The sequence below is a fragment of the Apiospora kogelbergensis genome, assembly GCF_038363985.1.
Source record: "Apiospora kogelbergensis strain CBS 113332 chromosome Unknown utg000007l_segment0_segment0, whole genome shotgun sequence".
Taxonomy (NCBI): domain Eukaryota; kingdom Fungi; phylum Ascomycota; class Sordariomycetes; order Amphisphaeriales; family Apiosporaceae; genus Apiospora; species Apiospora kogelbergensis.
This window is the reverse complement of record NW_027117424.1, coordinates 2,642,408-2,666,941: the sequence shown is the minus strand read 5'-3', so window position 1 is coordinate 2,666,941 and position 24,534 is coordinate 2,642,408. Positions and strand designations below refer to the sequence as shown.

At 53.4% G+C, this 24,534-nt stretch overlaps 11 protein-coding genes across 11 annotated transcripts; 4 read left to right on the top strand and 7 right to left on the bottom strand.

Annotated features, from left to right (window-relative positions):
• Positions 1 to 28: 28 nt before the first annotated feature.
• On the top strand, positions 29 to 3,809 carry PG998_011214 (myosin-1; the record flags this gene model as incomplete). Its single annotated transcript, XM_066878030.1, has 3 exons — positions 29 to 31; positions 94 to 3,388; positions 3,448 to 3,809. The coding sequence occupies 3 exons, from the start codon at positions 29 to 31 to the stop codon at positions 3,807 to 3,809; spliced, it is 3,660 nt and encodes a 1,219-aa protein (XP_066727084.1).
• A 572-nt stretch (positions 3,810 to 4,381) lies between these two features.
• Positions 4,382 to 6,023, bottom strand: PG998_011213 (DHHC zinc finger domain-containing protein; the record flags this gene model as incomplete). The annotated part of the gene is made up of 2 exons (XM_066878029.1): positions 4,382 to 5,276; positions 5,326 to 6,023. 2 exons carry the CDS (start codon positions 6,021 to 6,023, stop codon positions 4,382 to 4,384), a joined length of 1,593 nt encoding a protein of 530 aa, XP_066727083.1.
• A 541-nt stretch (positions 6,024 to 6,564) lies between these two features.
• Positions 6,565 to 7,334, bottom strand: PG998_011212 (uncharacterized protein; the record flags this gene model as incomplete). Its single annotated transcript, XM_066878028.1, has 2 exons — positions 6,565 to 7,043; positions 7,112 to 7,334. The coding sequence occupies 2 exons, from the start codon at positions 7,332 to 7,334 to the stop codon at positions 6,565 to 6,567; spliced, it is 702 nt and encodes a 233-aa protein (XP_066727082.1).
• Positions 7,335 to 7,645: 311 nt separating this feature from the next.
• On the bottom strand, positions 7,646 to 9,253 carry PG998_011211 (uncharacterized protein; the record flags this gene model as incomplete). Its single annotated transcript, XM_066878027.1, has 2 exons — positions 7,646 to 8,865; positions 8,920 to 9,253. The coding sequence occupies 2 exons, from the start codon at positions 9,251 to 9,253 to the stop codon at positions 7,646 to 7,648; spliced, it is 1,554 nt and encodes a 517-aa protein (XP_066727081.1).
• Positions 9,254 to 9,798: 545 nt separating this feature from the next.
• Positions 9,799 to 11,171, top strand: PG998_011210 (cysteine synthase 2; the record flags this gene model as incomplete). Its single annotated transcript, XM_066878026.1, has 2 exons — positions 9,799 to 9,994; positions 10,060 to 11,171. 2 exons carry the CDS (start codon positions 9,799 to 9,801, stop codon positions 11,169 to 11,171), a joined length of 1,308 nt encoding a protein of 435 aa, XP_066727080.1.
• A 449-nt stretch (positions 11,172 to 11,620) lies between these two features.
• PG998_011209 (transcription elongation factor S-II) lies at positions 11,621 to 12,638 on the bottom strand (the record flags this gene model as incomplete). Its single annotated transcript, XM_066878025.1, has 2 exons — positions 11,621 to 12,397; positions 12,504 to 12,638. The coding sequence occupies 2 exons, from the start codon at positions 12,636 to 12,638 to the stop codon at positions 11,621 to 11,623; spliced, it is 912 nt and encodes a 303-aa protein (XP_066727079.1).
• Positions 12,639 to 13,271: 633 nt separating this feature from the next.
• On the bottom strand, positions 13,272 to 15,601 carry PG998_011208 (major facilitator superfamily transporter; the record flags this gene model as incomplete). The annotated part of the gene is made up of 3 exons (XM_066878024.1): positions 13,272 to 14,339; positions 14,406 to 14,792; positions 14,843 to 15,601. The coding sequence occupies 3 exons, from the start codon at positions 15,599 to 15,601 to the stop codon at positions 13,272 to 13,274; spliced, it is 2,214 nt and encodes a 737-aa protein (XP_066727078.1).
• Positions 15,602 to 16,723: 1,122 nt separating this feature from the next.
• Positions 16,724 to 16,936, top strand: PG998_011207 (uncharacterized protein; the record flags this gene model as incomplete). The annotated part of the gene is made up of 1 exon (XM_066878023.1): positions 16,724 to 16,936. The coding sequence occupies one exon, from the start codon at positions 16,724 to 16,726 to the stop codon at positions 16,934 to 16,936; it is 213 nt and encodes a 70-aa protein (XP_066727077.1).
• Positions 16,937 to 18,282: 1,346 nt separating this feature from the next.
• PG998_011206 (uncharacterized protein) lies at positions 18,283 to 19,434 on the bottom strand (the record flags this gene model as incomplete). Its single annotated transcript, XM_066878022.1, has 2 exons — positions 18,283 to 19,074; positions 19,216 to 19,434. The coding sequence occupies 2 exons, from the start codon at positions 19,432 to 19,434 to the stop codon at positions 18,283 to 18,285; spliced, it is 1,011 nt and encodes a 336-aa protein (XP_066727076.1).
• Positions 19,435 to 19,704: 270 nt separating this feature from the next.
• Positions 19,705 to 20,294, top strand: PG998_011205 (uncharacterized protein; the record flags this gene model as incomplete). The annotated part of the gene is made up of 2 exons (XM_066878021.1): positions 19,705 to 19,917; positions 20,181 to 20,294. The coding sequence occupies 2 exons, from the start codon at positions 19,705 to 19,707 to the stop codon at positions 20,292 to 20,294; spliced, it is 327 nt and encodes a 108-aa protein (XP_066727075.1).
• A 1,710-nt stretch (positions 20,295 to 22,004) lies between these two features.
• Positions 22,005 to 23,116, bottom strand: PG998_011204 (Elongation of fatty acids protein 2; the record flags this gene model as incomplete). The annotated part of the gene is made up of 2 exons (XM_066878020.1): positions 22,005 to 22,666; positions 22,717 to 23,116. The coding sequence occupies 2 exons, from the start codon at positions 23,114 to 23,116 to the stop codon at positions 22,005 to 22,007; spliced, it is 1,062 nt and encodes a 353-aa protein (XP_066727074.1).
• Positions 23,117 to 24,534: the final 1,418 nt, after the last annotated feature.

The window sequence follows — 24,534 nt, the reverse complement described above, 5'->3', positions numbered from 1 at the left end:
GGACTTGCTCGATTCATGCGTGCCCAACATGGTGAGACAACAACACGCCACCCCGCGATCGAATCCAGCGACTGACGATATGTGTGATTTCAGGGTATCAGTAGACGCCCCAAGGATAAGGCGGCCCAGGCTGCCCGCGGTGGTGGAGGAGATTCAGGAGGCGGCGCAAAACCCAAGAAGGCCACCTTCGAAACCAGCAAGAAGAAGGAGATCGGTGTCTCCGACCTGACCCTGCTGAGCAAAGTGTCCAATGAAGCCATCAACGAAAACCTAAAGAAGCGATTCGAGGGCCGCGAAATCTACACCTACATCGGCCATGTGTTGGTCTCCGTCAACCCGTTCCGAGATCTCGGCATTTACACCGACGAAGTACTCGAATCCTACAAGGGCAAGAACCGACTTGAAATGCCGCCGCACGTGTTCGCGATTGCCGAGTCCGCTTATTATAACATGAAGGCGTACAAGGAGAACCAGTGTGTTATTATCTCGGGAGAGTCGGGAGCCGGAAAGACGGAAGCGGCCAAGCGCATAATGCAGTATATTGCGAACGTGTCAGGCGGAGAGGATGGCGACATCAAGCAGATCAAAGACATGGTGCTGGCCACCAACCCGCTTCTAGAGTCTTTCGGAAACGCAAAGACATTGCGAAACAACAACTCGTCACGTTTCGGTAAATACCTACAGATCCACTTCAACGGCAATGGAGAACCAGTGGGGGCCGACATCACGAACTACCTGCTGGAGAAGAGCCGTGTCGTTGGCCAGATTGTCAACGAACGCAACTTCCACATTTTCTACCAATTCACCAAGGGCGCTTCCGAGAACTACAGGTCAACCTTCGGCATTCAACAGCCGCAGACTTATGCTTATCTTAGTCGGTCAAAATGCTACGACGTGGACGGCATCGACGACTTGGCCGAGTTTGGGGATACATTACAGGCCATGGGAATTATCGGCCTTACACAAGGGGAGCAGGATGAGGTGTTCCGCATGATCTCCGCCATTCTATGGTGCGGAAACATAACGTTTACCGAAGGTGATGACAGCTTTGCTCAAGTAGCCGATCAGAGTGTGGTGGACTTCTTGGCATACTTGCTTGAAGTTAGCCCGGAAGATCTGATCAAGGGTATTACGATTCGAGTCTTGACCCCAAGAAGCGGGGAGGTCATTGAGTCACCTGCGAATGCTGCCCAAGCAACCGCCACCCGTGATGCACTGGCTATGGCTATCTACTACAACCTCTTCGACTGGATTGTCATTCGAATCAACCAGTCGCTGAAGGCAAGACAATCCACAGATAACACTGTTGGTATCTTGGATATCTATGGCTTCGAGATTTTCGAGAAGAACAGCTTCGAGCAGCTGTGCATCAACTACGTCAATGAGAAACTACAGCAGATTTTCATCCAGTTGACTCTGAAGGCTGAACAGGAAGAATACGCCCGGGAGCAGATCCAATGGACACCAATTAAATACTTCGACAACAAGGTGGTGTGCGACTTGATCGAACAAATCCGACCTGTCGGTCTCTTCTCGGCTATGAAGGATGCCACCAAGACAGCACACGCTGATCCGGCTGCCTGCGACCGCACCTTTATGCAGAGTATCAATGGCATGAGCCACGCCCATCTGACGCCTCGACAGGGCAGTTTTATCATCAAGCACTACGCCGGTGATGTGAGCTACACCGTCGAAGGCATTACTGACAAAAATAAGGACCAGCTTCTCAAGGGTGTTCAGAATCTATTTCAGCAGAGTCAAAACCGATTCGTGCATATGCTTTTCCCGCAGCAGGTCGACCAGGACAACAGGAAATTGCCTCCCACTGCTGGAGACCGTATAAGGACATCGGCGAATGCCCTGGTGGAAACTTTGATGAAATGCCAGCCCTCGTACATTCGTACCGTCAAGCCCAACGAGAACAAGTCGCCGACCGAGTACAACGTTCCCAATGTCTTGCATCAGGTCAAATATCTTGGTTTACAGGAGAACGTCAGAATCCGCCGTGCGGGTTTTGCTTACCGTCAGAGCTTCGAGAAATTCGTTGAGCGCTTCTTCTTACTGTCGCCTGCGACGTCTTATGCGGGCGAGTACACATGGTCAGGTTCCGAAGAGGCTGCTGTCAAGCAAATTTTGAAGGACACGAGTATCCCGAAAGAGGAATGGCAATTAGGCACCACAAAAGCCTTCATCAAATCGCCCGAGACGCTATTTGCCCTGGAGACTATGCGCGACCGATACTGGCATAACATGGCCATGCGTATCCAAAGAATGTGGAGAGCATATCTGGCTTATCGAGCTGAATCTGCCACGAGAATCCAGCGTTTCTTCCGCAAGAAGCGAACTGGTGCTGAGTATCTACAACTCCGTGATAAGGGCCATCAGGTGCTGCAGGGCCGCAAAGAGAGACGCAGGTACAGTCTTCTAGGCTCCCGTCGGTTCTTGGGTGATTACCTTGGTGTCAATGCCGCTGCAGGACCTGGTTCCCAAATCCGCAGTGGCATGCAATTGTCATCCAACGAGAAAGCCGTATTCACCTGCCGCGGTGAGATTCTGGAACACAAGTTTGGACGATCTAGCAAGCCGAGTCCGCGAATCTTCATCGTCACGAACAGCAAGTTCTACGTTGTTGCCCAGGCCCTTGTCAACAACCAAGTGCAGATCATTGTTGAACGCCAAATACCCCTTGGGGCCATCAAATTTATCGGTACCTCCACCTGCCGAGACGATTGGTTCTCTTTGGGCGTCGGTTCTCCCCAAGAACCCGATCCCCTGTTGAACTGTGTTTTGAAGACAGAGCTGTTCACGCAAATGCAGCGATGCATGCCAGCAGGCTTCAGCCTCAAGATCGGCGAGTCTATCGAGTACGCCAAGAAGCCAGGCAAGATGCAGCTCATCAAGGTAGTCAAAGACTCGCAGCAGCCCGTCGACTTTTACAAGAGTAGCACAGTACATACCCAGCAAGGAGAGCCGCCTAGTTCCACGTCGAAGCCAACTCCGAAGGGTAAACCTGTACCTCCGCGACCTATTACCCGAGGCAAACTCATTAAGCCCGGTGGCCCCAACGGAAGACCGGCTCGAGCTCAGAATACCCGACCGGCGGCAGCTTCGTCGACTACAAAACGAGGACCAGCCTCGCTGCAGACGCCGCGTCCCGTTCCTACGCCTGCCGCTGCGGCTGCCACAACCGCTCTCCCAAGCCATACGCGTAACCAGAACTCCACCTCTTCGACTGTCCGGATGCCCCCGCCGCCACCACCTCCTGCCGCACCGCCTGCGAAAGCCAAGATGCAGGCTAAGGTCCTTTACGATTTTGCTGGGCAGAAGGAGAACGAACTGACAATCAAGGCGGGTGACATTATTGAGGTTGTGCAGAAGGAGAATAACGGTGAGTTCTTCCACCCTCCCCTATAAGAAATCCACACTATGTGCTAATATAAAATGCAGGTTGGTGGCTGGCCAAGAATGCTTCCGGGCAAGCGTGGGTACCAGCGGCCTATGTAGAAGCGATCAAGGCCCCTGCTCCGGCGCCTGCGCCTGCGCCTCGACCACCACCCCCTCCTCCCACGGCCAACGGTGCTGCTGCGTCAGCGAAGCCCAAACCTCCTCAACCTCCGGCCAAGCGACCTGCTGCCGGCCGAAAGCCGGCGAATTTGCAGGCTCGGGACTCGGCGATGAGCCTCAACAATGGGTCGGACAGCAGTCGGAGTAACACCCCGACGCCGAGCATTGCGGGCTCACTCGCCGATGCCCTGAAGGCTCGCCAAAATGCGATGCAACACAAGAAGGATGATGAGGATGATTGGTAGGAAGAGTGAGTGTGAGTTGAATGGGTGCGAGGAGGAGAGTTATAGGGACCTTTGACTTCTTTTTACGCAATACTATGAGATCGGGGGAGATACGCACAAGGTGACGAGTGTGGAAAGCCCCCATGACTTGATGAGGATCAACTTGTTTTTGTTATTCATGAGCATGCATATATATTGCCTGGAAAAAGCAGATATTAGAAAGGCTGTGCGGCACTTTGCTCGAGCTCAGGCTTGTTTACTGCTTGGGTCTTTTTTTTTCAATTTCAATTCAAGGCAAACGAAGAAAGAAAAGCACTGCTCACCCCTTATACAGACTGGAAGATTTGCGAGACTGGCAATGGCTTACTCAATCATCTATTGGAGATTACAAGGTTTTGACCTGTTTGAAAGGTGACAGGAATAGGGGCGAGTGTTGCTCTAGCCCCTATCCTTCTTCAATTCGAGCATCAGCTATGTAGCCTTATAGAATATTGATTTTTTTATATCTCTTTGACCCATTCATTAATCATGTAAATTTGCTTAAGTTTCCGCTTGAACACAAGTTCAACGCTGATATATCTATCCGGCTTTCTTCACGTGTCTTCGACATCTCTGGACAAAACCTTGCGGCGCCGGATCAATTCGGCCAGGGGCACATCGTCATCTTCATGTGCTTCCACATCCTCAACGGGCTCAACTAGAACTTCGTCATCTTCGTCAAACTCGGCATCTTCGTCGACACCGTAGTCACCCAGCTGTTCGCCGTCGGCGTTGACCCAGCCGGACTTGCCCTCGTCCAAGACGACCCCGCCGCGTTGCGATCCTGGGCGCAGCGGCTGATCTTGTTGGTCTTGCTCTTGGTAGTTCTCGTAGCTGTAGCGATCATCATCTACGAACTCGTAACCCCCGCCATCCATCTCCTCCAGCTCTCCGAGTATGCGGCCGGCCTCATGCTGTCCACTACCCGGTTTCTGCCAGCGCCTCATGTCAATCTCCTGCCGCCGGCGGAACGCCTCCCGCTGGTCCTCGTTGTTTCTCTTCCTGTTGTCGTTATCGTACGCCTCACGTTCGGCTGCCAGTTCGCGCCGACGCCTCTCGTTCCACGCGCGCGAGTGGCGCATCTTGGCCGGATCAGGCGGCGGCCACATGCCCTCGTCGTCGTTCATGCCGTTCTCCTCGTACTCCCAGCCCGTACTGTCCTCGCCTTCTTTCCGGCTCGGAGAAAAGGAGGCGACGCGCGGGCCGGCCGCAAACGGGAAGAACCATAGCAGCACGTTGGCCGTGCCCATAGCCTGCGCCATGTTGGAGAAGATGCCGATGTCGTAGGGGAACTCGACGGGCTCAAGGCGGAAGAGGACCGGGTCGTCGGCGTCACGGCGCGTCTCCCAGTAGCCGTCCGCGTCGTAGTTGCTGCCGCCACCGCCATCATCACCAAATCCCGCCTCGGCGACGCTCGAGCAGAGAGTCGTGCCGCTCGATCTCCCAGCCCTCGATCATTGTGGTATTGAAAAGCCAGCCCTGCGCCGTGGTGCCTAACAATATACCCAGGGCCAGGCTCGTGCCCAGCCCAACGAGCGCGAATAGCGCGACCGCGATCAGCTGCGGCAGCGTGGGGCCCAGGTAGGCCGGCAGGTGGCGGTTGGCCCAGAGCGCCTGGAAGCGTTGGAACACGAAGTAGAGCATGGTCCACAACGACAAATTGGTGTAGACGAGAAAGCGCAGGAAGTGTGGGAATGTCTGCAGCGAGACGCAGTTGGAGGTCCAGGGGCAGTGGTGGTCCATCTTGGGGATACAGCGGCCACATATGCGGCAATGGTGCGAGCGCGGCGGCTTGGGCAGGCGGCACTTCTTGCACCGCTTCTGCGACCTCTTCTTGCTTGTCCCATCATCCCCACCACTTGCGGTAGCAGTAGCAGCTGTTCCTCCCGTCCTTTTGACTTGTGCGCCAGTCGTTTCGCCCTCGTCGTCTGAGTGGTTCGGCTTCGCTACCGACGGCGGGAAGTGGTATCGGCCCGGATCAACGGTGCATGCCTTGTAGTATGTATACCAGAGACATGCCAGCAGGGTGTTGAAGGTATACGACTGGTTGGGAGTGAGGGGGCCGGGCTCCAAGTCTGGGGATTGACTGAACAGTATCTGGGAGCCGTAGCCTAGAAAGGCGATCAGCAGGCAGACGGCGGGCACGGCAAGTCGCTGCACGGAGAGCGGCGCTGTACTGCCGACGAGAAAGGCCATTATGCGATGTGTTGGGAGGCCATCCGCGGGTCCGGGTTCGCGGTAGGTTATGTCCGACTTCAAGTTTGGAGGTCGTCGTTGTTGATGTTTCAGCTGCAGCAAGCAAGGCTTCTTCTTTTCTAGGCGTCGGAGCTGATGTGGATTCTTTGCCCTTGAACAGGCGACCCGGAAATTATGGGCCTATCGAGCTGCCTCGACCCCCAGCTTTCTCCCTCCCAACCCTGAGACCCCCCCAATCATGGAGTCTGTATTCAGGCTGGGGGTACAGCATGCTTTATTGAGTTTGAGCCGTGTTTGTACGATGCTTCATCCAATGTCAGGTGGTGCATACCTGGTACTGTAATTGGACCAACGCCAGTATATATCCTACAAATCATAGCGTGTCTGTACTCTCATACCAAGCTCAAGTGCCTTCGTGGCCCCAAAAGGATGCTGCCCGTAACGCCGTAGCCTGCTAAATCCAAACACCCTAGACCCAAACAAACCCGACATGGTAGACATGATGCCATCCTGAAATAATCCAGCAAACAGCCACGACGCCTCAGCTGAAAAACCGGGCGACTCTACCAGTAGTACCCAGGCTCGGCGTCCAGCCAATGCCCCCAACCCACGTTTTCTTCCCAGCACACCCAAGACACCTCCTCTGCTCGCCCATGTTGGTGATAGAGCAATGTGAGCAGACGTATTTCCCGCAACCGCCACAGCCCGAGCCCGCGGCATCATCTATGTCCATGGCGTCACCGTCCATGGCGTCGTGTAGCGCTTGTCCGCAGTCCTCACAGTCCATAGGCACGTCGATCGACGGTGTGGCAAGAGAGGCCGGTAATGCATTGAACGATGAGGACGTCATGTTGGCGTTGGGGAGATTCCAGAAGTTGTGCAGTGACGGCTGGGCTTGTTGGTGATGCTCTGGCTGCTGCGCTATAGCGGGCTGTACCTGCATCGGTTCTGCTGTTTGTGTGTGTTCGTCGTCGTGCGATTGGTGCTTCTGAGCATTGTAGAGCATGTTGAGTGTCCGTTCTGCATGGGGTAGGAGAAATTAGCGCTTGGTACTTGGGAGCAACGAGGAGCAGGTGGGATGAGCTTACGGTGAACTTCGTGTTGCGACGGCCGTGAATCGCGGAATCTCTTCATGGTCCGGCTGTGCAGTTGACCAGACGGCGTGCGGTGCGAGAATTGCATCGAAGACTTCATGTGCATATCGAATTGGAAGCTGCCAGAGGCGAGACGCTGCGGTGAGTTGTTGTGAGAGCAGGCGCTGGACGACGTGCAGGATAGCTCCGACTCAGACCGTTTGCGCTTGATGACCATGGTGGCTGTTGATAACGAGATGTATTGAATCCGGCGGTCAGTGGGTGAGAAACGAAGCTAGCACAGTTGGAATACTGATACAGGAAATTCCCAATTCGCAAATTGACAGGTTGAGATGGCAAGTCAACCAGCAGGCAATGAATGTTAATAGACACACGGTACGCGATGCGGGCCCCGCGACAAGGGACGCGTTCACGCGTTAATTGGACGGGCCTGTCTCCACTAAAGTCGCTTCACGAATGACATATGAGCCCCCGTTCTATTATGTATACAGTAGCAGTGTTAGGGGATAGTCCATATACATGTTGCATCTAGTTTGATGTAGTGACCATGACACTAGCGTTCTTATACCAACTCAGCAGCGGGTTCTCGCCGCTCTGCACCTCGGTATCCTCCACATAGGCCCACGACTGCATGAAGTCCTCGTGTGAGAAGACGCGCGTCAGTTTTCCCGTAATGACTCCGTACATGGCTTCGATAATCCTGAAGTCGGTTGGGAAAAGAATATCAAAGTAGCCCTGGTGGACGAGGGGTGTGGATACAGGAACCATACGTCTCTCGTATCTCGTCTGCACGACGGGGCTGTTCAATCCCTTGATGGCGTCGGGCAGGGTATGGAAATCGCTGGTGACCAGCCTATGGGCCGGGAAGTACTTCTCCAAGATGTCGAAGAACTGCATACACCTCGTTGGGATGTACTCGGGGTCGCTCAGGTTGGGTGCGAAGGGGATCTGCTGCTTGAGCTTCCGAATCAACTTGCTGTTGCTGTACGGCACGGGGTATCTACCATCGGTGGCCGCGTGGCGGACACGCAGGAAACGGGCAGCTACCGGGTCCAGCACAGGTTCGTAAAACTCATAGAAATCGTTGTTTTCGGAAATGAGCACCATTCCTTGCATTGGCTCTTCCGTGTTCAAGTCGTAGCGTATAGCGTCATGCGCGAAGTTGTCGAAAACCTCGAGAGCAATGAAAAAGCACGGCGATGGGACACGCTCCTCCCAATCGAAAATAGACCGGTTGATGATTTCGACCTTGTCAGCGTGGCCGCGACTAGCGGCAGTTGCCAGGAGCTGCGAGTTTTGAATTGTAGCCAGTGCTGGACTGATCTCGATGATCTTGTATTTCACCCTGTCATAGACAGAAGGCTCCACGGAACGGATGTAGTCCAGGATATTCATCATCAGGGTACCTCGTCCGGCACCCATTTCGTAGATAATCAGATCATGGTAAGGGTAGGATGTCATGATGTAGTTGGACATCAGGTAACGAGCGATGGCCTCGCCGTAGTAGGGCCGAAACATTTCCGTGGGAGTATGCCACAGCTGTCGCGTATCGTTGGGCGCAGAGAGCTTCGAGTCGAGCTCATCCTCGAACTCGGTATACCGCTGGCCCAGCTCAGCGTAGAACTCAGGCTCATCGCGGAGCGCGGGGAAGTCGAAGGGCTTGCCTGGCGTGAAGATGACGGCTTGTTTCGAGAAGTAGCCATAGTGGGGGTTGTATAAGCTGTCTGCATCGTCCGCCACATGAGCAACTTGCCCATTCCCTTTCTAAAGTGTGAAGTGGAGGGAACGCAGGAGGTACATACCTTCGACAAAGTCACGCATCAGCATCTTCACCCTCCGGGGTCTCTCCGTCCGGGTCCGAAGCTCGTTTGCCGTCACCGTTGGGAAAGCCTTGTATTCCTCAGTCATGTCGTGAGAGAAGAGCTCGGTCCGCTGCTGCCAATCGCTTTCGCTTGTATTCTGGGGGGACTTGGCGCCACGGTGTGTGTGCCTCGTCGCCATGCTCCGCCGCTGCTGCTGCTGTACGCGACGGCCATGCTGGATGCACGAGCTCAAGGCCACGAGGTTACGCTGCGAGTTACAGCCCCGATGACGAAACAGCTGGCGAAATAGCCTCGTCACAATGGGGGAATCCATGGCTGCTGGGATTGGGAGAGCCTCGATTGCACGAGTTTGTTGCCACGCCGGCCCAAAGGGGGTTGTCAAAAAACGACTCCAACTTGAACGGCAACTTTAACACAATGCGGGACTGAAGCTCGTGTGCTCTGAATCTGATCGGAAAATAGCCTGGCAGGCCCGAGCTCCGCTGCTGGCTCCTGCTGGCTCCTGCTGGCAGTTGGCGCTAATGAATGCCACAGCTTTCGGCTTTCCAGCGCCTTGCCATTGGCGAATGAAAGCTCCGATGACATAGCCGTGAGCTGTGAAAGTACGGCGTAGCTTAGGCGGGCACATGGCAAATGGATGTGTGGGTGGGTTATTATTTAGGTATGGGTAACAAACCATGGCATGAAGAAAGTCTTTTTAGTACACGACGTTTTCGCCGGCGACCTATATCGGCCTCATTAATTCCTCTGTTCACCCACCACCCACCCACTCCTCGCGGTTTGACACACCATGTCTGAAATAACCCGAAATTCATAACAAGTCTATGGGATGGGAAACATGGTGACGTATTGAAGGTCATGTCTTTGAGCAACCATCCGAAAGCATATGGCTCAGCGGCCGTTGCCGTAGCCTTCACAACGGGCATCCTGTTGACCTTGGGGTTCAAAGACTTGTATCCGGACCTTGAGAATCGCTTCCAGCAGGGCCAGAGGCGGGCACGTAGAGAGCAGACAACAACGACAACCGACTCGGACCTTGCGAGGCGGAGATCAAGTTTTTCTGGGGTCCCGTCCAGCTCGAGGACAATGAGGCCAGCAGAAAATCCAGAAGCGCAGCAGCCCTCTCCGGGCCCCTGCCCCCGAGCGCGGGCGTAGTCGAGGGCATCGAGGGCTGCATCGGCAACACACCTCTCGTCGAGATCAAGAGTCTCTCTGACGCCACGGGGCGCACCATCCTGGCCAAGGCCGAGTTTCTGAACGGCGCCGGGAACAGCCCCAAGGACCGCGTGGCGCTGAGCATGATTCAGGCCGCCGAGGAAGCCGGTCTGTTGGTGCCCGGCCGCGGCGACACCATCTACGAGGGCACTGTGGGGAGCACGGGCATCTCGATCGCGGCGCTGGCGCGGGCCAAGGGCTACAAGGCGCACATATGCATGCCCGACGACCAGGCCGTCGAGAAGTCGGACCTGCTGCACCACCTGGGCGCGACGGTGGAGCGGGTGCGCCCGGCGCCCATCACCTCGCCGGACCACTTCGTCAACCTGGCGCGCCGGCGCGCGCGGGAGCACACGGAATCCAAGGACACGGCCAGCCGGGGCTTCTTCGCGGACCAGTTCGAGTCGCAGGCCAACTTCCAGGCGCACTTCAAGACCACGGGCCCCGAGATCTACTTCCAGACGGGCGGGCAGGTCGACGCCTTCGTCGCGGGCGCCGGTACCGGCGGCACCTTGTCCGGCGTTGCGCGGTATCTGAAGGACGAGGCCAAGCTGGCGGACCTGAAGGTAGTGTTGGCGGACCCACAAGGTAGCGGTCTCTACAACAAGGTGCGACACGGCGTCATGTACTCGAGCACGGAAAAGGAGGGCACGCGGCGGCGGCAACAGGTCGACACGATCGTCGAGGGTGTCGGCATCAACCGCATCACTGAGAATTTCGAAGCCGGACGGGACCTCATCGACGACGCGGTCAAGGTCACGGACGAGCAGGCTTGCAAGATGGCGCGATGGTTGGTGGAACAGGACGGCATCTTCGCCGGCAGCAGCACCGCTGTCAACTGCGTAGCGGCCGTGACTGCGGCTATGACTTTGCCCAAGGGTAGCCAAGTCGTCACCATCATCTGCGATTCAGGGACGAGACACTTGAGCAAATTCTGGAAGAAGGTTGGTGAAATGGGCCTCGAAGACGAGGGCAAACACGACGACCTCTTCCAGCTACTAAATATCAAACACTAAGAGTTGAAGGGACAGAAAAGTGTACTGATGGGCTAGTTTGGCCATTCTGGCCTGAAGTTCGAAGCATGTTTAGAGCAGTATCATATCTATATTACAGTCTTTGGAGCTTGGCCAACCAGTTTCGCTCATAACAATCATCGCTCCACATGGATTAGGAGGATCCCAAATTTACTCGGAATCCCAATACTAGAATGAATATAGAGAAGGATACTCCTTCTGTTTCATGCCATTCTGTAATGATATGTCATGTCCCAGGGCATTCCCAATTAATGCCCATAACGCCCCGCCAGCCGATGCGGTCTGTTGCGAGCATAGAGGGAAATATGAATGCAAAGTCCAAAAAGTCACCAACGTAGCCGGAGTCCATGTCTGTGATCCAGGGCCTGGCCGACTTGCAGGGTGCGGGATGCGCAAAAGCTCAAGAGAACTGCATGTGCTGTTAGTACTTATTATAGACAAACTAGGGCTTCAAGGAGGAAACTCACCTTCCAGCGATGGCGACAGTTCATGCATTCGCAAAAGGTCGTCATAGGTTCATCAGCACTGCGAGTCTGGGCTTGGGTGTACGCCACCATGCGCTTCTTGCACTTGCCGCATTCCAGAGATTCACTCATACTCTTCTCTGCCATGGGCACCTGCGCCTTCTTCATGTTCTCAGCCTCAAGCAGGGCGTTCTGCTTGCGCATCTCAGCCGACATCAGCTCCTGGCTTGACATGTGGACGAACTTCTCGGCGATGATTTCGCCAGACATGACGCCCTTGCCCAGATCGGCATTGGACTTGACCTTCAAATTTTGGAACAAAGACCTTATCTTCTCCTTGTACTCCTTGGTCTCGCCGTTGAAGGCCTTGAAGGCGGCGTGCTCCACCTCGATCGCACGTTGGAGGACAGAATCGACCGACTCCGTAGAACGATATGCCAAGCCGTTGTAGATAAGACCGATGCAGTTGTCGCGGACTGAAGAACCTGTGCGCTTGACATCCACGCCGTCGGCTGTGAACTTGCGCTTTTCGGGATCGCCTTCGAACTTCTTCTTGGTGCCGGCGGGTTTGGGTGCCGGCGACGCGGGCTTGGGGACAGGCGAAGCAGAGGCCTTTCCCTTCTTCATGGCCTTTTCCTGCTCGATGCTCTTCTTCCACTTCGCAACGACCTCGGTAGCAGCGCGCGCAATGTCCTTATTCGCATTCTGTCGAAGCTTGCCCATGAGGATACCAGCCTTGGTGGTCTAGAAGCGACTATGTTAACAAGCCATCCTGAAAAGTGTGCTATGCACACAAGGGAGCGCCCCCTTCGAAGTGATGGCTAAGCAATAGAAAAGCATGATGGCTTACGCGCAGGATTTCTTCCGTTGGAACAACCTCCTTCTTCAGCGTTTCGATTTGCGACAAGATATCGGCAGGTTCGCTCTTGGTGATAGAGCCCTGCAGCGCCTTGACGCGGTTGGCGACTTCGCGTGCGTCCATCATCTTGTTGTTGTCGCAAGACGGTACGGGGATATCGTGGTGACCTCTGTGTAAGAAGGAAGGAAAGGCGTTGCAGCCTTGTTCTCTTGCTTGGGATGGATACGGGAGTGACAATGGTCCTCAATTAAATGGTACCGGTCGAAGCTGTCGAAGAAAAGGCGGACCTGGAGTTTCCAGTGATGAGAAACGGCCAGAGAACACCAAGCAGAAGTGAAAAGAAAAGGGGCAAGCGATTCGATACCTGGATCACGATGAGGCAGAGGTGCAGCTGTGTTTGATCATTGCCCGCATGCGGCAACAATGCAGCCTGAATAATGAATAGCATGCAGCAATCATCACTTTATTTGCCTGTCGCAAGACTTGCCTGGTGATTGGGCCCACAAATGCCAGCCTGAAGGGCACGTGCACGTGTACCGCGGCGACGGACGGGACATTGGGGGGGAACGCGATAAGGATTAGGTAATCTGGAATATTCTGAAAACACCAACATGTATGTACACATTCACACACCACGCACACAGACGTCGATCCAGAGAAAGGTCAACCAGGAGAAATATGTAACAGCTTCGTTTCAAATTTGAACATTAGAAATTAAATATGAACATGGCATTCGTCTTCCCTTGGCATTATCATTACTCAGCTTCGTCCCTTCTCGCTCGCCTCGGTCGTTGAAGGCTTCTTGCCTTTGACCGAATTCCACTCGAGGCAGCAGCATGCCACCCACGCCAAACCTGCCGAGGGGACAGCAACAAGGAACACAGTCTGGAGCGCCTTGTTGTAGTCAAGGATGAGCTGAGCCAACTCGGCGGATGGTACAAGATGCCGGAACGCTGTTGCTCCAGCGGCGACAACGGCATCAACATCGATACCCGAGAGGCTGTCAGCGGCAATAATGGACCGCAGACGAGCTTGGAATATGTTGTTGCCAAGTGATATGAACACAGCACCGCCCAAGGACTGTGCAGCCACCACGGAAGCTGTGCCTACCGCTACGTCCTCCTTGGAGAGGACCGTCTGGACGGCTGTGAACCCCTGTTGTATGGACATGCCGAAGCCGGCAGAGGCGAGGATTTGCAGGCCTATCCACATGCCGGTACTCATGCTGGGATTGAACAGAGTAAACATGCCGCAGCCTACTGTTCCAATGGCGCTGCCCAAGATAGCTGGCGGGGTAAAATAGCCAACTTTGGAGACGAATATTCCCGAAAAAAGAGAGAAGAGGGCGTTGGCCACGAAGTACGGGATCATGGCAATACCCGACTGGATGGCCGTGAACCCCCAAACTGCTTGGAACCAGATAGGCATGAAGTAGGTGTGGATGAGCAGTGCACCATACGTGAAGAAGCCGGCTAAGCAGGCCGCAGACACAGTCCGCTGCGTCACGATACTCGGCGGTATCAGTGCACCATCTTGTTTCCACCATTGCCAGGTCACGAATGCCAATATCCCAGCCCCACAACCGCTGAGCAGGCCAACTATCTTTACGCTGTCCCATGGATCGCCTGTGGTAGTGAACTCGAGCGCGAGGAACAGCATGACGGATGTCCCCAAGAGAATGGCATTTCCAATGATGTCCAAATCAATGAATCGATCGACAAACGGACGATGCAAGTTATGTTGAGGAGATGGGTGGAATACCAGTGCCATTGTGACGAGGGTGACCGCCCCCGCGGGAAGGTTGATGTAGAAACACCACCTCCATGTCTGGACAAGCACCACTGTCAGCTATATTCGATTGAGTTGACGGGAAAAAAGTCTTCAGGCACATACCGCAAGGTCAGTGAAAACACCACCAATTAACGGACCCACGGTTGCACCAACGCCAAACATCAGGCCTACTATTGCCGTGTAGATCGGTCGTGCCTTGAGCGGTACTCCCGTAGCAACAATGACGAAGCTCCCCGTGAGAATACCGGCGCTTCCAAATCCCGCCACCGCACGGCCGATGATGAGTGTCATGGAGTTTGGCGCAACCCCCGATATCAATGATCCAAGTAGGAACATGAACATGGCCAACATGTACGACCACTTGATGTGGAACAATGTGAACACGCGGCCAAATACAGGCTGAAAGGCACAGGCAGTCAACAGATACGATGAACCGTACCATCCTATATCTGGCGTACTATGGAACTCGGCCGTGATGTAGGGGATTGCCTGGAAGACGTCAGAGCACGTTCGAAAGTGGCCAAGGGCAGCTAACTTACAGTGGTAATAATTGTTCTGTCAATCGATATCAGGAATACCACCAGGCTCAATCCGGTGATGAGAAGGGCCAGCGATAACCCTTTAACTTCGTTATTGCTGCTTTCAGTCTTATCCAAAGCGTCCCGGAGGCTTTGGTCCACACGGTCCGCATCTTCACTATCCTCAAGTGGTGGTTCCCATGGGATGGTATATCTGCTGAGCCGCGCGCCGGCCTTCCCAGGATGTCGCTGCTCCGAAATCGGGGTTAGGACCTGCAGTCTCCTTTCTCTATTTCGCAAATAGTGGTTTTCTTGGCTGCTATTCGATGCCAGGCGACTCAAGCCGGGAGAGTACATCAGCAAGATGTCGGATAGAACGCTGAAACGTTCATTGTCAAGCGAGAATCGTGATCGTTTCGATTCGTCCCTTACATGTGCTGACTCCGGCACGTCCAGCTGCGGCTCTGGCTCATCGGCGTTAAACGATAACGGTCTCTCATGAATGGAATCCGCCTGCCGCAGCGGTCGCTCCGACGTTGTCGTGGAAAAGCATCTCGAGTGTCTGTATATGCTCCCGAAGTGGTCACTATCGGTGATAGAGTCATGAGCACGGTGGTTGGGCAAGGGGGACAGCGTTGGGTCGTTGGGGTCGAATGACAAGCGGAAGTTCTCATCGACCGGCAAGCGCTGATGAGACTGTTCGCCTTCAAATGTTGGTTGACCGTCGGAAGGCGACGATGGCCTCAAGGGCCAGTCTGTTCCGCGCCCCAGTGTCGCCATCTTTTTTCGTGTGGCTCCTGGGTTGATAGGTTCGAACGAGGACATCTTCCTCAAAGAAAGGCGGTCGTTTTGTCGAAGCCACCGTTCGCATGTAAGTAGCCACAGGGGAATTGACTCTGCTGCGTGTCGCGTTCAGGTCACGGACAAACACTGCATGCGCGGCTTGCACGGCACTGCGTTGATGGTACCCAAGCTACTATGAAGACAAGGGGGTCCTGGGTAGCTGCTTGCGATTCAGGGCTATTTCCTGCTGCAGGGGAAACTATTGTTCACGTTAGCAGTTGCATCAAAACGAGGAAGGAGGGATCCATCCAACTGCACAGACATAATCAAACTTTGGTATTTGACGTGTTGCAGTTGATCTCGATCAAGCGTTACGTACCCCAATCGCGATAGTCACCTATTAATTGCTCTGGAACATGTACCAGGGCGAGGCTCACGCGAATCGCAGAGGGGGCGACCTCACTCGGGAAGGAAAAGAAGATGCCCAGGGCTTACGCAGCCTACAGCCCAGCCCAATATGACGACTAGAACGTACGGGATACAACGCGGCCAATATCCCGCCCGTTTCTCAGCCCTGAAGGTTGGAAGGAGTGAGGAGGGTATTCTGATATGGCCCAGCGTTGTAAGAAGGATCCGCTGCTGTACTGATCCCTTCTCGGCCTGCAGCTGGGAGGAGTCTCTGCAATCTCCCCGAAGTATGTACTTGCCCCTAGCTTCGATCTTTTCCTCCAATGATGCGTGCGTTCGTCGATCTGTTTACCACGAGGAGCCCCAGTGCTTGCTGGTGGGTTGATATGTATGTGATATTTGAATAGTTCAAAAAAGAAAGGCGACTGCGGTTCGGGAGATGACGAATATGTCGATCGATTTTATTAGTGTTGTCATTCCATTTCCTCTCATCTCTTCTGCCAATTATAGAATGTACGGTACATGTTATTGGGATGAGATACAATTCACTAGTTGGTCCTGATTTAGGTATGCTACACATAAACAGCCCAGCCGTAATCGAGCGAGACCCCTTTGTGGGTTTGCCGCATTAGCATGACGGGGTCTGCGATCAGTGCTCACGCTTAGCAGGCCGGAGAGTTGGAGGATTTTCTCCAGCCTACGATTGCCGAGATGGCCCTCTTCCCCATGTTCACCGTAGAGGGTGCGCCGCCGGGCGCCACGCCCGCATCCTATCTTGCAAGACACATCGTCACTGTCCGGTCTTGGGTGTACGGGTCGCCGCCGGGCGCCAAGTGGTTGGACTGCTGGTGTTGCTACGCTACAGATATGGATAGGGCCGATGAGTTGCTGGTAGTTCAATCAGTGTTTACTGGGTCAGCTTAGCTGAGCTAGTGCGTGCTCTTGGCTGAAGCTAGAATGACGGAACAGGGGGGGCTTGTAGATTTCAGACTTCAGACGGCGATTCCTCCCTCTACCGGCACGGCGGGATGATGAATCCAGCTTCGATCCTTGATCCTTGCTTCCCGTCTTCTTGTTTCCTTTCGCCCTAACCCCGATTCATCAACCACGCAGCGCCGACATGTCTAGTACTTCATGGCTCCGAAGCATGGACGCTAGAAGCATGCAATGTACATACGCCCTGGCTGATGGTGTGTCGACGTGCTGGCCAAGCTTCATGGTTCATGGGGCCTGTTCAACCATTCAAGCTGGGGTCACGTACTTCGATGAATATTCTTTTTCTGCGAATGTCAAGGGTAATTCTAAAGCTTCCTTGTGGACGGGACATCAATTGTCTACGTGGGGTCGGATGTCCGCCTGTTACCTGCAGACTGTGTTGCCAGCTCCCACTCCTCTTTGCTTATTGTGATCGTTGCTCTTCTGCCTACCAATATAGAGTTCGATGGGGCTGATGCTGGGGAGAGAAGATGGTGTGCCCACTCGGCATGGGCGTGGGCCTTTTGCCTGCTTATCTCGTATTGCATGTTCGCGTGTGCCATTGTTCCCTTCTGATTGAGGCGACTGCGGGAAGAAACATCTCCGAGACACACCTCCGAGCAGAGAGGGTCGTGACGGCAAAAAGACAACAAGGCAAGCAAATCAACAACATATTGGGTTTGATTTCTGAGTCACCGAGAGATTGGACCGGGCTACTGGGGCTCTCCGGCATTGCAACCCGTCCGGTCTTCATGCACTGTGCCCTGATACCTGGGGGCACTAGGGATCACAAGAAGGATCCGACAAACGACCAGGTAGCCATTAACCAGTTCTGGTACTCCGAGTAGTTCAAAATATCCAAGCCTGTCCAACCTTACCTCAGACGGTAATGTCGGCTGAGGATTCTGGATCACCCACATCTGGTTTGCTCCCGGCTTGTCGGTGTCTTCTTGTTAGAAACGAAAGGTATTCAGACAAGGAAGGCAAATGCCTTGTTCTTTATGGTATACACGATCTAGGAGTAGTTATCCATTCTTACGCGGAAAGGAGCGAGATAATTGTATCCAATTTAGAATCTAACTGCTGATGCACGATAAATGGTATCTTCATGGAAAGGAATCCTGCCTCCCAGCCATGTGCTTTATGCCGTGATCAATGCCATCCAAACCCTAAAAACGCCAATGCAATGTGCGTAAGTAGAAACACGGGTGAAATTTATATGAAGAAATGAATGTGAAGGTTTTGAATCAAAGAAAGGGTCGTCATCGTGCCCGAATCGGGGTGGCCAAAAAGCCTCAAAGCAGTTGGGACTTGCGTAGATGTGTCAACTGCAGAACAGTAGCGACAATACCCGCGACACCCGAGCCGTCGGTGTGACGACCCAACGCAGAATCGGTATCGTTTCCGTGGAATTCCGCCTCCAGATTCGCTTGGTTCTCAGTTGCTAGTATATGCGCCGTCTTCAAGCCTCGTTGTCGCTGCTCCTCGATCTGAACCAGTGTGCGTGATACCGCTTGGAGCTCCTCGACACTTCTCTTCTCATCTGCAGTGCCCGACGCTCCGTTTGGCAAAAGCCCAGCGATCTGCATCATGAGTGCGGGAGCGACCGTCTTGCGGCCTGATTTGAACACGCATTTACTGATAGCAGTGGCGAATATAGCTTTGTTGGCATCAACAGCCGTCTGGTCGTACAGTTCTTCCTCTGAAGAACACTCGGAATTTTGTTGTGGGTAGAGGGAGTAAGACTTGGGCTTCGCAGCACCCTTGCGTACGAAGTGAGTAGCAATGTATATCCACTTCTCGTCCCATGATAAGATCTTGGACCACATCTCGTACTCTTCATATGGCTTGATCTCTTTCTTGAAACTGCAGCTGGTAGCGCCGAGGGCAAGCCCAAACATTGGTTTCTTCGACTGGGCACTAGCCCAGGCTGAGGTACCACCACGCATGTAGGCAATGGCTTCCGAAAATAAAGTGCATACAAGGTGACCTCGTGCGATATCCAAGTCGGAAAAATAGGAAGAGTTCGTTTTGTGCAAGTTGAAATCGATTTCCATCAGCTGTGCTTTTGACGAAGTGATGAGCGGCTGGAATATATGGGAAGGTCCCAAGGCAATCCTCGGCCGCTGTGACCGGCAAACAAATCGAAATGCGTTCACTATACGCAACTATGCGAGAATTGGATTAGTCTATATATCATGAAGTTGGGACACGGCTGTTCTACTTACATGCCACATGAAAGGCAAGTTCTTGTGGTTGAATGCGATGAATACACATAGCAGCAAGAACCATAGGCTCGACCAGCATAGGTACGGTTGGATTACTTGTGTGATAGAAAAGGGCAAAGGTGCATTCATGCCAGAGAGCTGCATGACAGGCGGTCGAATTGTTGCATACGCCGACTCACGGCTTTCGTTGATGGAACCGAAGATAAGCGTAGTTGTCATTTTTGCTTCTGAAGACCAAGTTTCGTGATGCGATATGATATACGATGACTGGGTTGCTGGTATTATTGTCGTATGTATGTTCAAAACAGAGAGTATCGAGGATGCTGTTGTATCGTTACGCTGATGGTGATGCTGTATTATATGTAAATCGTACAGAAGACAATGCGGGAACTAAAGAGAAAGCGGAAGCAAGTAAAGATTGAGTGAGTGACTGAATCGAAGGTGTGACTAAACGAGTGATATCATTAGATGGAGTGTTGATGGACCAGGATGCTTCACGAGTTCTACGACTTCGTACCAGGATCAGTCGTAAATCTCCACAAGGTCCGAAGCCACTTGAGTATGTGCAAGGGAAAGCCTTCGATCCATGTAAAGCAGGATGGGCCATCAGATGAGACCGTTGTCAAGAATTCTGCTTTCGAGGACCGCCTGGGCCCGCCTCGAGCATCTGTGAGTGGCAGGATCCGAGCAACGCATACACCAGTAAGCCTGTTGAGAGATGACCGTCCAATGGGGTAACGATCGACTGGCAGCGGCCTATGTGCTGGATTAGAGCAGGTCTCGGTGGTGGTCGTGCGGTTTGTAGCAAGGGGCTTGCTTGCAGCCCATCTAGACTAGACGCCGATCTTGTCCTCATTTGAGGACGAAAATAGATGACAGGGTGGGGAGCGAGGCCAGTAATGACTCCTGAGCTTCAAGCCGAGATGGAAAGATGGAATTACCAACTAATAGTGAAACATGCATAGCAAGGCGTATCTGCTTTCGATACACCATACGAGCCGTTACATCCTGCGGAAGAGAAAGCGGCGTCCGGAAGAGCGTATGAAAAGCCAGGCATCGCAGGTCAGGCGCCTGGATAGGGCGTCCTGCTTCTTCCTCACAACGCCACCAGGCAAAGAAGGGCCGACAACACCACAGCAGTCTTTATCCCGTTGAACTCCAAATCGATCTTCGCTGACGGGCCCTCGTAAAGATGTTAGCCTGCCACTAACGATATGGTACCTATCTAGCCCGTCAACATGGTCGAACTCTCGGGTCCGTTGGCAAGGCACGGGATTCCTGATATCCGATGGGTTCTAGCGGAGCTAAGGGCCGGAGTGGGTGTGTCTTCGGTAAGGTTTGATGGGCCAATTGGGCTGGTTCAAGATGAAGGACATGCCGCCAGTGAACGCCTCTGACCGAATAGGAACGGCTTGTCAAAAGCCAAGCATGGCTGCCTTTCCAGATGTATCGCTGTGCTGCCGCCATATCGTAAACTAGGACGGTGGAGGTAGCAACTACGGGTTTGTTGACGCCACAGCGTCATGACGGTGCCAGATCACGATTGCAGGAGATGGCTGCCGGCATTTCAGCTGGACTGGTGAGTCTAGTTTTCGAAGATGGCTTGATGTGTTTTTCTATCTCGTCAGGTGGAGATACTATTCGAATCATATTTCCAGTGACTACACCAACGAGCTGTATGTGAAACCAGATTGATGATTCAGATATCTGACTCTGATTAAGGTAACAGTTGCGCGGAAAACATGACAGACGAAAATAGAAATGTATGCCATGACAATATTAAACATTGGAGCGTTGAGTGGTTCTGGAGGTATTCATGGGCGTTCGTACCAAGATATGTCACGGGGTATGGTAAAAGGCAGATCCCGCGGCGGAAGTACACAAGACAACGGGGCGCTCTCCGAGTCTACCATACTCGCATATGCGAGTCACTTGTCTGGGGAGTCCGGCGGGAAAAAGATCCACGAATGATTGCCAGCACAGAAACCAGCTGGGAGAAAGGTGGTGCTCGTGGGTGCGAGAAGGTGAAAATGGTATTCTTCGCTCTAGTGCGGTCAATACGACCGGGATTTAGAGACAGGTGACAAGGGCAGGGGCTGAGGCTTCGCTAAAGAAGAAGGGATTCAGCCACTAACACTTTGTTTACGGCACTTGCAAGGAGAATTTGCATCACCCGCCAGCCGCATCGGGCGCTAGTAAGGTTAATGTTGCAATGAGATGGGGCTTGAGCCAAGCGCTGCACTAACTTGGCAGCATGCTATGATCCTGGTCGTCGCTCCCGCCGCTAGTCGGATCGAGCCAGGGAAGCAGGGACAGGGGGCTCCTTCCCCAGTCTGTTAATCAACGTCACTCCAACTTCATCGAGGACCAAGAGGGAAATCCAGTAGAACAGGAAAGAACGAAGACGAAAAATCACACTCCACTTCGATACATATGCCGCAACTGATAGCAGAGGTCTAGTTGCTTATTGTTTTAGTTCACGAGTCTCGGCGCAAGCAGGTAAGGAAGAATTACCGACGGCATGTAATTAGGCATTAATCAATGCTATGGAAGGGTCAACGTTGAGGAAAAGCAATTCTTACTCCAAACCATCCCGGATTTCGCCTTGTAATGCATGTGCAGAATCGAAAAGTAGTTACATAAGTTCAGGAGCAACCTGATGGGTCATTTTGAAAGTAGCCTCGATGGAAAGGCATGCAAAATGTCGATTATTGAGATCGAGCAGTGATAAGATCAAAAGACAAAAGAAAATGGATGGTATACGCCATGGTATCTTTCGTTTGTTTGCCTTATTTCTCGGCGAGCAGGTGCGAATGAGCGACGCCGCTGCAGCTGTCGGCCACTTTGTGCGCACTTTCCTTCATGGTCGAAACGTTGGACTTGGTATCCTTGGGAATTCCGGCCTTGACCTTGCGCGCCGAAACCTTGCGGTATGTGGCAATGTAGAACATGACGAAGAGCACCAGGTAAGAGCTGAGGATTATGCATCCCATCCAAGCCGCCAGGGGCTTGCCGGCGCAACGGCCGACATGAGGCAGCCACGGGGCATAAACACTAACATAGTAGTCCCAGCAAGCGAAGTAGATGAAACCTAAGCGCTTGGGGTTAGCGACGAACATTCTCCGCGGCTTGCCATTCACTAGGCGCATAAAGCACTTACCAAGGTCAATGACGAACTGAGCGATCTGGAGTCGGGTGATCCATTCTTTCCACCACACCTTGATGCCACGGGCAGTCTGGAAGTAGTACCAGTACATGACCACGTGGACCGTTAGGTTCAACGTGATCGGCACCCACGACACCGATGTGTTACCAGCCAGTTGGGTGAAGCAGAGCAGAGCAGTTGCCGGGTGGTGATAAGTGTGGAGGAAGGTCAAGGGCTTCTTCTTGACCATTAGGAAGACGGTATCGATCAACTCAATGTATTTGGTAAGGTAGTTCAACTGTTTTTCTCTTGTTAGCTGCCATCGCTTCGCCGCTCAGGACGACTGGAAGACTCACGTAGTAGAGTGTAACAAGGGGGCTTGGTCCAGCCATCCGCACCGCAGATGTTCTCGTATAAGCCGTGTCTCCAGAGTTGAGGGGCCAGCTGCTCGATAAACAGGACGAGGAGGCCACCGCTCAGCAGAGTCAGGAACAGGTTGTGGAGTTTGAACAGGCCGTTCAGCTTGAGTGGCTGGCGGTTGCGCATAAATTCGCGTCCGCCAAAGACGACTGTTACATAAAGTATGATCATGCCGAAGACTTCTGGCCAAGTCGAGAAGGCCGTTTTGCCTTCGACAAACCGGAACTCTTCGGCGCGGTAACCCATGACAGAGGTCCAAGCCTTGTCAAAGGCCTTCCAAGGAGCCAGCGGGATAACGCCAGACTTGGCGAGGGGGAAAGAGCCGTCCATTGACATGATGGATAAAGAGAATACAGGTTGCTGAGGGAGATAGGAAAACGTAGCCGACACGGGGGATTTGACAGTAAGATATGGGACGAGGATGCTTCCAAGGAGGTCTCATGCTCACTGAACGAGGACCGGGGAAAGATATATGTATCCATCCAGCTTTATTGAGAGCCTGTGGGTTGCATGTCATAACGCAAAGGTCTCACATGCCTGGTCGCGTCCAAGACGCATACAGCTAAGAGAGCTGTTCGTCTGTTCGGATAGCCGCCCGCCGACGCATCTCGTAGATGGCTTTGACAGTATGTCTGCCGATCGTCTCCCTATACGGTCGGGCGGGCCAGCCTGGGTCAGCCTGGGTCAGCCTTCAGCCAGTCAGGCAAAGGCGCAGATACCCTTTAGGTTACTACGGCAGGCTTACATACAACAGACTAGTTAGGGGATGGTGGAGGTGCCGCCACCCGCCTATGCGGTTATGAGTGCATACGCAACATGCTGATGTCTGCTCGCAATACATGGTTGATTCAGCTGGAGATAACCGTCGATCCTTGTCCCTTGGGTGGAGTCGTATACTTAGCAGATGCGCCGCAGAACTGACGGGCTTTGTTGCGAAACCACCCAATTGGGACCGGCGGCGCATGTCGGGTAAGCTAATTTCTAGCATATTACCAAGACAATGCTGAGTCGCCGATCCCAACCTCAGCTTGGAGTATAGTTCTAAACCGTAAACGTGGGTTTCTTCTTGCGTATCTTGGTTCCCCAGACATAGCCATTTCCGAGTCACAGACGCTTTTCGCCGCCTGCGCATAGGTGGCTTGGTCAGGCTTCACCCTCTTCCAACGCCCTTCGGACCCTCAAACAACCCTTCACCGCCGTGCTATACTATACATTCAATTAGCCCGAGATGATGGCCAGCCCAATTCCCTTTGCCGTCGACGCCGTCCCGTAGACATTGTTTGGTCTGCTTGACGTCACGACGTTACCGGTGAGTGACGGATGATATTCTCTCCGGAGCGATGAATATGCGGCAGAGCTAGGCGATTTGTTTGCTTCTTTGGTACCATTAGGCAAGGTACATGGTCTTTAGAGTCTGGATCGCAGGCTTTCCCGGTACATCGCATCACTGCCAACCCTACAGAGTACTCGGGTGATGGATGCTTGACTATGGCGCAACCTGTTCCATCTTTCTGGGACCATGATTGGCAGGGAACCCCCTTGCCCCGAGATTCTCCATGGGCAAATCGAATGTTTTCCTCTGGCACAGACGGCTTTCCCAATTTGTGATGTCTGAGATTCCGCCGTTCTAGAGCACTCCCCGTAAAGATCGTCATCACAAGGGTTCCCAATCGAGACACGCGGAGGCGAACAGCCAAGTGCTCGTATACGTACAGAACCTTACTTGCTATGGTGTTCGTCCCCGGGACGGGCCA